Here is a 16,844-nt window from a genome sequence, read left to right as displayed (position 1 = left end):
AACAAGACAAAAACAAAGGTTGGCAAGGATGTGCAGAAGGCACATGACTGGCACACAAGTGGGCCAATCACTTGGGAAAACAGCTCAACAGTTCCTAAAAAAGCTAAGCAGGATCACCATACAACCCAGCAACTCTAGATACATGGCCAAGAGAAACACAGAAACCTGCATCCACACAGAAATTACTAGACAAATGTTCATGGCAGTGTATTTTGTATAAAGTAGAAAAAAAAGTCCACCAAAGCAAAACACAGATAATGTGAATTGCCACAGAATGGAACATTATTCAATAATTAAAATGAGTAGGGCCAGTGAGATGGCTCAGCAGGAAAAGGGCTTGATGGGCAAGCCTGATGACCTGCATTCCACCCTTGGAACAACCCACAGTGGAAGGAAGGAATCAGCTCCACAACTCTGTCGTCTGATCTCCACATATGCAGGTTAGTACACAACAATAAGTGTTAAAGTAATAAAATGAATGAACTCCTGATGCAAGCCACTTGGCTGAGGCTTATAGTGACCTAAAAAAGACAGTTAAAGGCCAGTAAGATGGCTAATTGGCAAAGGCACTTAAAATGCAAGCCTGCAACCTGGGTTCCTTCCCTGTTGCCCATGTAAAGGTGGAAGGAGAGAACCAGTCTGACCTCCACACATGCACCATGGCATGCACACACCTGTACATACATGTCATGCATACACATACCACCACCACCAACAACAACAACAACAATAATAATAATAATAATAAACTTTAATAGACAGTCACTAAAAACCACATGGTATGAGATTCCATTCAATCTAAGCACCCAAGTGGAGAAACAGACAAAAGAAAAGGCAGATGAGGGGTGTCTGTGCAAAGGAACGACTAGTTTTCTTTCTTCAGGGTGACAAAATGTGTTCCTGAGTACACAGCTGAGCGAACTAGGAACCACAAAGTTGGCTACACTGTTTGGGTGGAAATCATGTCTGAGCACAGCTGTTTAAAGACTAGTCTGCCTCGTATTTGTGTTCTCTAGTTTTTATATTCTTCTATTTGCCTGACCCAAAGAATGAAACTGCTTCAGCATGCCTTACTCCCCACTGCCAAAAGATAAGCTCTCAGGAAAGGGGCTGTGCCCTGTGGACTCAGTTCCCAAATAAGCTTGGCCAAAAGACTTCGTGACATTTATGATAAAGTACTTCCATGTCAGAGAAGCCAAGTTTTTACTCATTTTAACTTACATAGCATTTGCAAAAAAGCTCCTCCTTTGCTAGCCCTAAGTTAACTTTTGCATATCTACTACAATTTGATTTCTCTCCAGTTTTACCTAGATGTGAAAGACTAATTCCAAAAGGGAAGTTCTGCCCTGTGGTGGCCAGTTAGTCTTGGCATCTACTTCCAATGCTTTGGGCTCGAAGCAGATCTAGTGTCCCCAAAAGGAGACAAGAAAGGCTCGGCACTCAGGGGGCAACTTTTACACACTCAAGTGTGCCCTGCTTCTGTGGGTTGAACTTGAGGATATACAGCCATGGAGATTCGGTAATAGGCTTGCCCAGTGGTATCTGACCACACTGCATGAGCTGGCCCTTCACATAGATCTCCCTTACACAAACACATCAGTAAAGCACCGGAAGCACTGACTCAGAACCCACAATCTCACCGCCCACCACAAAGCCAGTGTAGCTTTGAGCTTGCTAAGAATGCCTGCTGGCCTACCTGCAAAACTGAGTTTTTACTAAGAATGTACAACCAAATTATCTTGAATTGGGAGAGGGCTCAAGGAATCTAAACATTTTCCTTCAACATCCATACACCTGTATGCTTTTGCCCTGCTTGCCACCACTTTTTTTCAGACAGAGTATTACTTTCACCCAAGCTGGAATCAAACTCATGATCCTCTTACCTCAGTTTGCCACGAGCTGGGATGCAGGTATGTGCTTAAACTCCTAGCAAGCTCCACTCTCTTAACAGCTTCTTCTGCATCGCACACACACACACACACACACGTATACACACACACCATGTAGGTCATCAAATCCAATTAATAAATGGATTTGATTAATGGTATGATTAAGAAGCTGGAAACTGTCATCACCAAGAATCACTTAGTAATTAAAACATCGAACATAAATTCACTTTATGCCAGACACTGACATTTATAAATACCCCTATATGCCACTCAAAGGCAGCCTTTAACACATAATTAGCTATCAGCAATTCTTTATTAGCTCAGGGTTTTTTGTTTATTCATTTATTTTTTTTGTTGGGAATGGTTTCTTGAAACCCTGTAGCCCAGACTGGAACGCAAGGCCATCCTCCTGTTTTGTGCCTCTGGAATGTTGGGATTACCAGAAATGAGAAGCCACACCCATAGCTCAATATTTACCAAATAAAACTCCACCCCAATTCTGTCAACTGGTGGACAGACTTAAGAGAGGCTTTTCACAGGAGTGTTTAGAATGTGTCAGGGTTTACAGGCTAGGACATAAACCCAAATAACCAGTGAGGTCTGGAGAGCTTGAAGGCTGGTTATCCAAGAAAGCATTTTAGGGGATGAAGAGAAGGCTCAATGGATAAAAGTACTTTACTCAACATGAGAATCTGAGTTTGATCCCAAACACCCACCTAAAAAGCTTAGCATGTTTGCAACAAAATGACACACTCTAGGTTCAGGGATGGACTGCATCTCAAAAAATAAGGTGGGGAGTAACTGAGGAAGATCCCTGGCATCATCCTCTAGCCTCCACTTGCACACACACTGACACACACACATATATCACACAGTGGGGACAAGGGCTATGTACTACCTCTGTGAAAATAAAGCTACAGAGGTCATTCAAAGGAGCATTATTCATACTCTCCAAAAGTGGAAGAAGCCCAGGAATCCATTACAACATGTACATACACACACACAAACACACACACACAGGAGTAACATTATTCAGCCTTTAAAAACAAACAAATGGTGTTATATTTGTTTTTGAGACAGGATCCCATGTAACATAGGCTATATATAGCTGAGGCTGCCCTTGAACTCTCAATCCTCCTGTCTCTACTCCTAAGTGCTGAGACCACAGGTGTGCGACACCACGCCCACTTCAGGGTTGAACCTTGAGGTTACTGTTAAGTGAAATGAATGAAGCAGTCACAGAAGGAAAAGTACCAGAAGATTCCACTTACTAGAGGTCCCAGAGTCAGATTCACAGAGACAGAAAGGAGAATGGCAGGATCAGCAGGCTGGATAGGAGTTAGGCAGTTAATAGTTGTACAATTTCAGGGGTTGGGGGGGGTGTTTTGTTTTCTTTCCTTTTTTTGGGGGGGGGGGGGCAGGATGAGAGGCAGGGCCTCACACTGTAGCCCAAGCTGGTCAAAACACTTGCAGCAATCCTCCAGCCTCTGCCTCTGGTCTCTATCTTCCAATTGCTAGGACTGGTTATACATCACCACACCTGATTGTGATGTGAAGAGGCTCATGGGATGGTGATGATGGCAACTCAATGTGAAACGGCCTTACTGTCTCGGACCAACACACTTAAAATGGTTCAATCATTACCAAATACTAATCATTATTACAATAAATAATATGGGCACATTTATTCATAATAAAACCTAAAGTATAAGCCGGGCAGTGGTGGCGCACACCTTTAATCCCAGCACTTGGGACGCAGAGGCAGGCGGATTTCTGAGTTCGAGGCCAGCCTGGTCTACAGAGTGAGTTCCAGGACAGTCAGGGCTACACAGAGAAACCCTGTCTTGAAAAACCAAAAGAAAAGAACAACCTAAAGTAACAAGATTGAGATGTGATTAACATTATGTCTGACAAGCAATTAGAGACCTTCAGTAATACATTAAGTTTATGTTATGACTAAGCAAGCTTTATAATCCTCAGGACCACCGGTACTCTGATATATTTCTAAGCCTTTAAAAAAAGAAGTGGGGCAGGAGATATACTGTATTAGCATTAAAGGCCCTCAAACTACTGTAGGTCGGTACAGCCCCAAACAGGATGCCTTTCTACATCAAATTATTCATGATATTAACTATCAATAGCTGATCTCTGCTTATTCAGCCAGTGTATTAGTCACTCTGTAAGCGTGAGCAATCATTTGAAACAAGACTTTCTTCGATGTACAAATAGGCTGTAACTTGTACCCCAATGACTTCATATTAAAATATGGGCAGGGCCTGGGACACTCCCCTTATGTAACTCCTGTTCTGTCTCAGGAAATGGATCTTTCACTTGTGAGTGAAGTATCAGAGATGCCCACTTGGTAATCTGCCTTTCTGATTTCCAAATCAGATTGCCCACACCCAAACACAAAGACCTTCCCCCCTCCTCTTACCATGAATGTTTTGCCCACACCCAAACACAAAGACCCTCCCCCCCCTTACCACGCATGTCACTAAAAAAAAGCTAGCCCTAAGTGAGTCTTTAACACCTCTAGTGCCCATTTTGTAAAGAAAGATAATAAATTACTTATGAGATTCAATTTTAATTTTAAAATCTGCAGATAATGTGTGGTCCTGTTTTCAAATCCCAACCCTTTATTTATCTACACTGATTATGGAAACAGCTTATACTTTTTACTTGCAAGTTTCTGGACTCCTCTGACTGTAGTTCAGTATTCCAGATCAGGGACTAAAACTGGCAATACCATGTAAGTAAAAAGCAAACTGGGAGTTGGCAAGATGGCTCAGAGGGTAAAGGCACCTGCCACCTAATCAGAAGATCTGAGTTTGATCCCCGGGATGCACCTGGTGGAAGAAGAAAATTGATTCCTACAAACTGCCCTCTAACCTCTGCATGTGCTGTGGCACACGTGCTGCTCCCCAATAAATATATGTCACACTTTTTAAGGAAAACAAAATGGCTTTCCATATGTAAGATATATAAATACATATTAGAAGTAGTCTCTAAGCCGGGCAGTGGTGGCGCATGCCTTTAATCCCAGCACTTGGGAGGCAGAGGCAGGTGGATTTCTGAGTTGGAGGCCAGCCTGGTCTACAGAGTGAGTTCCAGGACAGCCAGGGCTACACAGAGAAACCCTGTCTCGAAAAACCAAAAAAAAAAAAAAAGAAAGAAAAGAAAAAGAAAGAAGTAGTCTCTACCTTTATATATTAGTGAATATCAAAATCTACTCAACTAATAAATGACGGCACGGGACTGAGCTCTACTATGGGTAAGCACTGAGGAGATGAAATAAGAGATGATGTGGATCAAGGAAAGGGGGGACAGCATGAAAAGTTTCAGAAATCTTATTTGGTCCAAAACACAAAATATACATACTCAAAACCACAACCAAATCTCAAGATTTAGAAATGGATGATTAAAACCCTCTAAGACAGGGCTGCAAGAACAGCTCAACAGTAGAGCATCAGCACAGCAGTGCAAGGCCCTGGGCTTAATCCTTCGACCCTGCCAAAGAAAAAGATGCACATAGCACATGTGAGCATCGCTGGGGAGAAGCTGGAACCTCCATGCACTGATGCAGGAATGTGGAGTGATACGCGTACTTTACAGCAAAGTTGAACAGTTTCTCAAAAATTAGAACTGGTGTATGCCAGAGCAACTCCACTCCTGTATTCATGCATACGCAAAATAAATATACACACTTCCATACAAAAACTTATACAGCAGCCTGGCAAGGTACCACAGCCTGCAATGTCAGCACCACGAGAGAAGGGATGGAGAAATGAGGATGGGCCACAGAAGAGCCTGAATCCAAAAGCTGAACTTACTTCAAGCACAGTGGCACACTTAATCCCAGTATTCTGGAGGGAGGGGCAGGAGGAACGCTGTAAGTTCAAGGCAACTGGGTCTACCAAGTGAGTTCCAGGTAAGACAGAGCTACACAGTAACCTACATCTCAAAACAAACAAACAACAACAACAAAACACACACACACAAAAACACAAAAAAATCAAAAAGAAAAACCCAAATGTACACTGCATGTTCATAGCAGCTTGACTCATAATGGCCAAAAGATGGGAACAAACCAAATGCCCATCAACTAGTCAATGAATAAACAAAACAAGGCACAATCTAATAGTATCCAGACATAAAAAGAATGGAGTTTTAGTTCATGCTATACAGCATGGCTAAGCCCTAAATTCATTACCCCAACTGGAAGAAGCCTGTTCCATGTTGTATGATTCCATCTCTATGAAACGCCAAGACAGGAAAATCCACAGAGACAAGACAGAACCAGGGAACGGGAAGTGACTGCTTTTTGGATGGAGCAATCATCCTGGGACTGAACAGCAGTGACAGCCACACAGATCTGAGTGTCCTAAAACACTGAAGGGTATAATTTTGGTACATAAACTTATCTAATTTTTAAAAGAGGAAGAGCCAGGCACATGCCTGCAGTCCCAATTATTCAGGAGGCTAAGGCCAGCCAGGACAAGATAAGAAGGGGTAAGAAAGCAGAGAGAAGGGGAGGGAAGAAAACTACTACCCTATTACCCTCAATAGATATAAAATATTGCTGGGGTCCTTCGAATGTCTTATGTTTCCTTTCAGACAGGATTTATTGTGTTCCAGATGACTGCCAAGGATAACCTTGAACTCCTCCTTCTGTAGAGACTACAGACGTGCACCACCACATCCATTTTACATGGTGCTGGGGTGGAAGGTAGGCTCTATGTATGCTAAGCAAGCCCTACCAACTGAACTACATCCACAGCCCTCTTCAAGCTTCAACATTTTCTACACACTGTCTGATTGTGTCAGCTCACACAATTCTCACTTTCAATCTTTTAATCTTTCCAAGAAAATGAAGCTCTCTGGGGCTTTCCCATTAGGAATCATCCTCTTCCTCCCACATTTTAAAGCTTTCCCTCTCCATCGGCTTTCTGTGTATAACTGGACCAAACATCTCCCAGACTGTAAGAAGAAGCTAACTAATTAAGAGGCTGGAAAGGCCTAGTGCTGGCTGCCTGGGCCTCTAGACCACTCCTGTGCCTTCCTATCCCTGAGGAACTGACAGAATATTCAGTGTAGACTCACAGTCTCAATATTGGCATGCTCAATTGGTATGCTCAACATACTGCCCACACCCCGCTCCACCACCAAATCATCTATCGATTTAGGTTATGTTATTCTGAAAATTACCCTCAACACCACGAGGCCAAAACAAATGGCCACTCCTGTGACATCTGACTGCAGGCCAATTATTCTGTGATCCATTTTGTCTCCATGGTCTTACACAGCACGACTGCCACCTTGGTTCTCTTGGTTCCTCTTGGCCTCTGTGACCTTCTCCTTCACACAAGCCCTACCGTAAATTTTCTCTTCTATAGTAATGACTCCAGGTCTCTTACAGATTCATAATCCCTGAGTTTGAGTATCTCTTACACAACTACCTTTGTCTACTTAACTACGGTAACCACTGAGTTTCTTCCCGGCACCTGCAACAGCTAACTCTACAGGTACAGATAGAGTACCAGGCACATCACCATTGACTCAAGCTGGCTAATGACTCAGAGCAGGGTTTGTCATCTCGAACTCCTCCCCCAAAACCTGCCTCTCTTGCACTTCTTGGCTAGACCCACCAGCATGCACCTAGTCATCTAAAGCAGACCTGAGGTAAATTCGGTAGGCTCAGTGCCCCTCAGATGAACACCATCTGAACTCACTTCATTTGTAGCATTCATCTGAACCCTCCTACATCACCACCACCTCGGAGGCAAGGAAGACTGCCAGGACTGCTAGCAGTGCATCCTCAAACCCAGGCCCTACTGCTCTACAACTGTCAGTACTGTCTAAGCATCTGTGATCATGAACTGATCATGAACTGGCCTGTGCCAGCCTTTGGTCAAGGATAGTGACTTACCAGCATGGTCACTTGTACCTGTGTTTACTCTCATCACTAAAGATGCTGAGGTAGAACTATTATTGTAAGTTTGAAGCCAGCCTGACTGACTAGGTTTTACAGTGACACCTTGTGCAAAGGGAAGAAAGACCATGCCTCTCAGAATTGCCAGGTTCCTCTGACTACCATCTGTCTTCAGATCTGCCTGGTTCCTGTGGGGCCCAGTAAAAGCACAAGTTCTGATGGCAGGCCCCCAACATACTAGTTTGATTATCCTATGAGGCTAATCCCCTCCTCTGGGATTGTGAAATACAGAAATTCTACAAAGACATTTCAAGGTTCAGCTTGACAAATACAGTAAACATGTATTTTCTAAAAACTAGAGGTGGGCCAGGTGTGGCAGTGCACACATTTAATCCCATCAGATGAGAAGCAAAAGCAGTCACATCTCCTGTGAGCTTGCTCAAGGCCTAGTCTACATACCAAGTACCAGAATAGCCAGGGCTACATACAAACTAAGATTCTGTCTAAACAAACAAAACAAATCTAGAACTGTGCACCAGGTGATAGTTTGTGTTTAGTTTCAAGCCACACGACAAACAGCTGAGGTACATATTTTACATACCAGAGCAGACCTGCACTCCAAGTTCTCCCAGCATCCCTCAGTCCCTACCTGACACATCAAGCCCTCTACTCTGAACTTCCCATTCCAGCCCAGGGGCTGGGCTGCTCTTCCCTATATAATCCAGACATTTTGGTCTCTTGCCCATCGTCCTCCCTCTCTGCCTGAGGCTTTCTCTCTCTCTTCACCCTCCCCTCCCTGCTGTCTCCCTTCGCATGTTGACTTCCTTTGGTCTCCTTCCTTGGGCCCAGTAAATTCACCTACCAGAGAACAGTTTCCCAATAAACCCGCTTATATATACTCTAATCTGGCTTCAACTGGCTCATTGCACTGGTACAGAATAACTTAGTACAAGTACATGCCAGCACTTGGGAAGCTGAGGCAGGAAAATGGCAAGTTTGCAACCAGCCTGAGCTAGTGAGATTTTTTTTGTCTAGAGAGGAAAAAGAAAAAAAAAAAAGTAAACTCTGTAACTCACAATAGAAAATAGAAACTCTGGGACTGGGCTAATGATAAAGCCACACAAACATGAAAGGCCCTGGGTTAGAGACCCAGCAACAAACGGGAACTCAACACAGCTACTGGTGCGGGTCTTTGGAAGATCACTATCAGAAGACCAGCTAGATAATCCAGGCTACAAAAAGTGCTTACTGCAAAACCTGACAGAGTTTGAGTCCCTGGACCTACACATTGAATGGAGAGAATCAAATTCCACAAGCCCCAACACTTCAGAAAAACAGAAAAAGTAGTTATTATAGTTTTTCTTCAACCAGTACTTGACCTGGATAGGTTAATGAATACCATTTTCTAAGGCTTCCTACAGCTTGCATGAGTGAAAACCATTCAGTCACAGATCTTCATACGCTTCCCCACGAGGCACTGCTCATCTCTGCCAAGTTTGTTCAGAGAACATGTCCCACCATCAGTGAGCAGGGATCAATATATCCATTTCCACTCAATAAATGCCTCAATTCATCTCCTTAATAGGTTTATCAGTGCTTTCTCCCACATTCAGAACTGAAGGGGAAAGTGAGGGATTAGTTATGGTTTTATAGAGGCCACAGAGAAATGGTAACACGAGTTGGAACAAAGTTGCCTGTTACAGGCATGCACCTTCAGCAAAGGGCTCTCGTCCTCTGTATGTATACAGAACCAAGTTTCAGTCCCTGGACTGACAGCAGGAACAATGTTGTAATGGTGGTTGGAGTGTTTCACTGGATATTGGCACATCAAGCAGATGTCAGCAAACAACTACTTTCTGTTTCACCAAGCAGTCAGAAATTCCCAGCCTCAGCCACCTGTGGTTCCACGTTTGTCAGATACCTTTCTAAAAGATCCAAAGCCTCCCTGTGATCAACCCTGAAGTCAAAATCACCTTGCTTGGCCCCTCACTTCCTAGAGAACTCTTCCTAGCTCCTTGATAGGCAGGGCCTTCTTTCTAAGTTTCCCATTTCTGAGTTGCCTCATGTCTTCTGAATCAAGGCTACTTGAGCGTGGCCAGCCTCATCTGGTTTCATTTCTATCAAGAAGGTTTTAGATTTGCTCAGCTATAGCAAGGAATCAGCCATCTACCTAGTCTTCTGAGCTTGCCTTGCAACCCAGCAATCTTTTTCCTTCATACCTGTGGCCACATGAGGTTCTAAAAGTCTAAAGAGAGCTCCAGACCAGCCACCAAAGCTGACTTCTGGCCTAGCTGTCGGCAGGAGTGAGTCGCGTGCTCCTCCCAGCCCTCCTCACCCCTTCCTCCAGTCAACTCTGTAGAATCCTCCTTTGGGACAGGCCAATCTAGTCTCTGCTGCCTAAACAGGCCTTGCTCATTCTTGCCTTTGTGCTTGGCTTCCTCCTCAGAGAACCAAGGTCTAACCCTCCCACCCAGGGAAATCATAGGCCTCCTGCTGGGAATGTTTTGTAACCCAGATCTGCCCTCCAAGGTGAAGTCTTCCCTAATCACAGGCATGCAGAGGTCTTTCACTCCTCTAAATTCCTAAGTGTCCCTGTCACTCACCTGGCACTTACTAAGTAGCACTGAGCTCTACCTGTTTATCTTTTCATCGTCTCTCCTCACATGACAGTCATTTCCTCATACAGAAACCATACTTGAAGGCACAGACAACACTGGACAACACAAACAAGGTCTTTGGCAAAATCCTCTTGACAAGAGCAATGCATTTCCTTTCACAGCTTCTTCCAGCCCTGGTCCCCTGCACTACACGGTTTCCACTCACCAAGGGCCTCACTAATAGATTCATTCTTAGTTACACACAGGGGTTCAAGTTCTGCTCTCCCGTAGCATATCTGACTTGGTTGGCACCACCTTCAATGCTTACATCATGGTCCCTCCACTTTACCACCCGGACCGGGACTTCTGTAAGTGCTGACTCTTTTAGACATAGTCTCTGACTTTTTTATGTTTTACCTTTAAACAATGCAGAATGCAAACTTTAAACTCATTGGAAATACCTTCTGAAATAGAGTTATCACACATGCTCAGGAACACCTGACAATCCTTCTGGCTCAACTTCTGTCATAATTTTCTGTTCCATTCCTTTAGCAAAAGTATTTTCCAAACACTTTATAATGGTTTTATTTTTCCTGGCTAACCTTGCACATATTTTTTAAACTGGCAGTTCCTTGATTGAAGCTCCCATGCAATCTAGTATAAGCTCAAAGCCTGGCAAGTAGGCAATATTCATTTACCTATTAAATATTATTTTAAACTACCCAATGTAAAGTATCAAATTCCTGAAAAGGAGAATGTCCCTGATCTAATGGGACTTATGCTTAGAGAACTTTCAGAGAGGCTGAGGAGATGCTTCTGTGGTGACAGGCACTAGCTGCTTTAGCAGAGGAACCGAAGGTTCAGTTTCCAGAACCCATATAATAGTAATAGTAATGGCAAACTCATAAAGCCTATTACTCCAGTTTGAGGAAATCCTCATCCTCTTCTGGCCTCTTTGGATAATGTACATATAAGGTGTATACACATGTATGAAGGGGAAAAAAACTCATGCACATTAAACAAAAATAAAGCCTTTCAGATTATTTATAATAAGATATGAGGGCTGGAGAGATAGCTCAGCGGTTAAGAGCACTGACTGCTCTTCCAGAGGTCCTGAGTTCAATTCCCAGCAACCACATGGTGGCTAACAACCATCTCTAGTAGGATCTGATGCCCTCTTCTGGTGTATCTGAAGACAGCTACAGTGTATTCATATAAATAAATAAACCTTTAAAAAAAAAAAAAAAAGATATGAGACGGTCTTCTGTGCAGTATGTGGAAGAATGTAAACGTATCTGCTGAGTTGTACAATCTAAAAGAACAGACAAAAACTAAGCCTGATAGAATAAGACTGTAATCCCAGCACTCAGAAGGTAGAGGCAGAAGGATAGCCTCAACTACACAGCAAGTCTGAGGCTAGCCTGGGTCACCTAACACCCAATCTCAAAACAATAACAAAAAAAAGAAAGAAAGAGGGACATCCTCTGCAAACACAAATTCAAGATCTTTTAAGAAACAACGTTTACGCCGGGCGGTGGTGGCGCACGCCTTTAATCCCAGCACTTGGGAGGCAGAGGCAGGTGGATTTCTGAGTTCGAGGCCAGCCTGGTCTACAGAGTGAGTTCCAGGATAGCCAGGGCTATACAGGGAAACCCTGTCTCGAAAAACAAAAAAAAAAAGAAACAACGTTTACCCTTTCCTTAGCAGGTTAGCTTCCTATTTCAATGACGAGAAGCTGTAATGTTAAGGCTATGTAAGATTAGACACACATGTGAGCATAACACCAGAATGAAAACATTAGTGTATGCAAGGCCCTGGTTAAGTCCCCAGTATCATCAACGGAAAAAAAAACAAGTAGAAAATAGAGGCCAGGAGGAAGGAAGGTTGGTTAATTAGCAGACAAGGATGAAGGAAATTTTTTGCTTTTTAAAAAAAGCAATTTTACTATGTACAAAACCCAGACTCACCTCAGAGATCCTTCTGCCTCCACCAAATTCTAAGATTACAGAGAGACGAACAGACACACACACACTTCCTTTATCTTGACAAATTAGCCACTACAACTCTAGTTATCATTAAATTAGGAACTACTGCTTGATATTCAATTAAGTTTCCCAAACCCACAGACAGTTGAGCAGAAATGCTGAAGCCCTTTAAGTACAACCAGCCACTGAGTCACACTAGAACCGACCCCTACGCTGAAGAGTTCTGGAAACCTTTCAGAGTTCCTTCAAAAGACACAAATGTCACTCAAACAATAGAGTCTATGATCAGAAGTACAACTCAGTGACCCAGTCTCAGCCTGTCTCCATGTCAATCTTCAGGATGCTTCCTGCAAACACACTAAGTCAGGAGAACCCAGGACTAGACCCAACTACTTGACAGCCATATGCTATCACTTAAAACACTACATTCCCCAGAAGAAGTAATGTTTAAATACAATTCTTTTCTAAATCAGCAAAAAGGAGCTCAATTTTGTTACTGCCTTTTCATAGGAATTCAAGATGCCAACTTAGAAATAACATGCTTTAAGATTCCTCTCTATTATATTGCATAATAACCTGAGGATGAAGAAATTATCTGTGATGAGCACTGGAAACAGAAGATAGAGTAAGCGAAGAGACTAGAAGGCAGTTGTCGCTGGAGAACGGAGCCAAATTGTAAACATTCATTTCAAAGTGAGTTCAGCCAGAAGCAGTTGGTGCACCCCTGCAATGCACTCAGAAGGCTGAGGGAGGAAGATGACTGCAAGTTCCAGGCCACCCTGGTCTACACAAGGAGGCTGCCTCAAAATAAATAAATGAGAAAAAAAAAAAATGGGACTGAGGAGATGCCTGAGTGGTTGGCTGAGCTCAGATGGTGGTTCAGTGGATAATACAAGTGAGGACAAGAGTTCAGATCCTTAGCACCTATGTATTAAAAAGAAAAGAAGGGTCAGGTGTTGTGATGAATGCCTTTAATCTGGGCAGAGGCAGGCGGATTTCTATAAACTTGAAGCCACCCTGGTCTACAGAATGAGTTTCAGGGCAGCCAGGGATATGTAGAGAGACCCAGTCTCAAAAGAAAAAGAAAAAAAAAAAGTAAGAAAGGTGGAGGAAGAGAAGGAGAGAGGAAGACAATCTGCAATACAAGGAACAGCTAACATGGACTCTACAGCTAACATCAGTCAGTGAATGTCTCAAAACTCTGAGCATTAGTAACAGCCACTGTCAGAATTACAAGCATAGCAAACTAAAGACAGTAGCTTCCTCCTAGTAAGAGAAAACAAGGAAGAGCCGGGCTCTAACTATCTGTGCCAAGCCCTGCTGTGGTGGCTGGCTAGAGGCCTCCTTCAGCACTGACATTTCCAAGTGTTTTTGCAAAAAGGAAATTTTAGGAATGTGCTGAACCCATCCTTTCCGAACCATTCCCAGATAAGTCGGATTTCATTTGGCTGTTTTCTTTTTCTTTCTTTCTTTTTTTAATCGCGGTAATAATCACAATGAGCTTGAAGTGATCTAAAATAAAGATGTCTGGATACTCAAAAATGGAAGAATTGAAAACTTTCAGACTTCTAAGCTACTCACTCTGTTTTGTGATAACCTGGATGCAAGGAGGCAATTAGCTGAGAGCTTAAGAACTTAAGTCTTCAGGAGAAAACTTGCTTCATAGACTTAAGCAGGTTCAAATAGGCAAACCAACGCCAAGAAAACAGAGAAACCAACTTCCCACAGAACAACGAACCAGAGAAATCTTTGCCGACTGTTGCACCTGTTTACCTCAATAGATACACAAAAGGGCAAGGAGATAGAAAAACTATTTCCTACACACTTGATTTTGGTCACAGTAAAACAAACTAGAAACCTTAGAAAGTGAGTCCTGCACTTAAAAATGATTCTAGCTAGTCAGTAGTCTAAATCAATTAACGGCAATTCCATCTCCTGGGAGCGCAGCAGCAACCTCAATAACAAGACCTGTACATAAAGTGTTTTCAAACACATCACCTCATTTTAAGTACCCTGCCCAGTCACCCTCTGGTGAAGCCGCAAAGGCAAAAACCAGCTACTCTTCGGACTCAAGTTGGGCTTCAGTCCTTCCAACTTAGATAGATGATTTACGTGTCCTGGGTTTATCTACATTCCCTACCCTCCCTACAGACTTCAGAGCATGTCTGAAAGATACAATTTCCCAAGAATCTTGGCACTGGGGCTATTTATTGTTGAGATGATGACTATCACTTCAAGCAAAGGAAAAAAAGAAACCTCTCGACAATCATAAACCAGAAAGAACTAAAAAGGCACGTCCTCCCTTTCCTGCAAACAGCCACAAGGTGCAGGTTCAAGGGATGGAATCAGGAAAATCGAAAAGTGGGGCTGTCCGCCCTAAGAGCTGCGTACACAGGATGGCTGTGAGGCCGGAGCTGCCCCAGGCCTGGCAAGCTCGGTGACAGCTGGCGGGGCGGAGGGCTGAGGGCCCGACCGCGCCGTCGAGGGCGCACGCGCGCTGAAGGGAGCCCGCCGAGACCCCCGGGACGCCGAGGCACTACCACCACAGGCACCTGTCGCCCCCGGCCCGGGACGAGCGCTCACCTCTTCGGTTCATTGGCCGGACCCGTACTGCCACTTTCACTTTGGAGTCACCCATCGTGCTGCTGCCGGGGTTCTCACTGCACCTCCGTCTACCACGGCCACCGGACAAACTCTCCGAGGCCAACCCGGCGGGCGGGGGCTGTGGGGGAAAAGGGGGCGGAACCGACGAGGGGCGAGGACCGGTGCGCCCGGGGCATGCCGGGATTTGTAGTTCACATAAGGCGGGCCGAGGCGCTGGCGGGAAAATTCGCGCGTCGCTCTCTGGAACTTGTAGTCATCTGTCGCCGTTTTACAACTGTGCTGCCGTTCCTGCTCCTCCCTCTCCTTTCCTTTCCTTCTCTTTCTTTACTTCTTCCTCTTTTCTTCTTTCTAACTTCCTTCCTTTGTGTGTGTGGAGGGTTTTCTGCAAATTAAAATTAAGGTTTTATGAATGATAGGCAAGCACTCTACCCTTGAGTTATATTCCCAGCCTTCCTTTTATTTTTTGAGATAAAAATGTAGACATAGTCGGGCGGTGGTGGCGCACGCCTTTAATCCCAGCACTTGGGAGGCAGAGGCAGGCGGATTTCTGAGTTCGAGGCCAACCTGGTCTACAGAGTGAGTTCCAGAACAGCCATGGCTACACAGAGAAACCCTGTCTCGAAAAACAAAAAGAAAAAAAAAGAAAAGTAGAGATAATTTATTAAAAAAGAGAATGCCAGAGAGAGAGAGAGAGAGAGAGAGAGAGAGAGAGAGAGAGAATGCCAGCCGGGAGTGATGTTTCACGCTTTTAACACCAGCACTTGGGAGGTAGAAATAGTCTGACCGCTGTTGACTTTAAGGCCAGCCTAGCCTATAGCTTGCTTATTTATTTATTTATTTATTTATTTACTTACTTATTTATTATTTCTTAATTGCTTGCGTGTGTGCCTGAGTGTGTGTGTGTGTACATATGTGGGAGCATGTGTCAAAAGACAACTTTCAGGAGTCACTTCTCTCCTTCTGTCTATCCTGTGGATCCTAGGGATGGAATTCATATCATCAGGCTTACCAACCAGAACCTTTACCCACTGAACCATCTCAGTGGCTGTATTTGGAGCTTTGTTATAGTTGTTCATTTGGTGGGTGGATGGGTTTGGTTTGGTTTGGTTTGGTTTGGTTTGGTTTGGTTTGGTTTGGTTTGGTTTGGTTTGGTTTGGTTTGGTTTGGTTTGGTTTTAATGTGTATGGATGTTTGCCTGAATGTATGTCTGTGCTGAGCTCAGAAGAGGGCATCAGATCCCCTGGACCTAGAATTACAGATATTGTGTGCCACCACATAGAGGCTGAGAATAGAACCCAGTGAACCATCTCTCTAGCCCCTGTGGTAGGGGTTTGGCCTTGTACTTGCAATCTTCCTGTCTTACCCTCTTGAGTACCTGGAATAACAGGCCTGAGGCCTTCAGCCTGCCTCTGTATCTAGCTATCCCTAGCTGTTCTGTAAACTCACTCAGTAGACAAGCTAGTCTCCAACTCAGAAATCCACCTGCCTCTGCCTTCTAAGTGCTGGAGCTAATGGGTTGCACCTCACTTCACCTGGATTCTGCAGGACTCTTAAGTTCCAGCAATTTGTATTGAGACCAAGGTGTGCAAGAGCTGACCCTTCATCTGAAAACCTCTTCCTCTCTTTTTTAAAACCTCCAGGTTTGATCCTTGGTTTTAATGATATTCTCTGACTGACTTGCCCACTTCTGTTTCTTTGCTGACTTATCCTTCAGGATAAATGGATACATTCAACCTTGACCACAGCCTCTGCATCCTCTAAGTCATAACCTTGGGTTATGGAAACAAACTTAGCTCAAGTCCCACTCGTTTGCCAACCTGTGGTCATGGTCAACTTATTT

General features: G+C 43.9%; 1 protein-coding gene across 1 annotated transcript in view; it reads right to left on the bottom strand.

The window, feature by feature from the left end:
* Kif13b (kinesin family member 13B) overlaps positions 1–15,088 on the bottom strand; it is a 159,126-nt gene extending 144,038 nt beyond the window's left edge. The window contains exon 1 of the mRNA XM_028758708.1: positions 14,984–15,088. Within this exon, the coding sequence (XP_028614541.1) occupies positions 14,984–15,038 (55 nt within the window). The 5' untranslated portion in view covers positions 15,039–15,088. The remainder of the gene's footprint in view (positions 1–14,983) is intronic.
* Between the last annotated feature and the right edge of the window lie 1,756 nt (positions 15,089–16,844).

Source organism: Grammomys surdaster, unplaced genomic scaffold (assembly GCF_004785775.1).
Source record: "Grammomys surdaster isolate TR1022 unplaced genomic scaffold, NIH_TR_1.0 126219, whole genome shotgun sequence".
Taxonomy (NCBI): domain Eukaryota; kingdom Metazoa; phylum Chordata; class Mammalia; order Rodentia; family Muridae; genus Grammomys; species Grammomys surdaster.
This window is presented reverse-complemented; position numbering and strand designations above follow the sequence as displayed.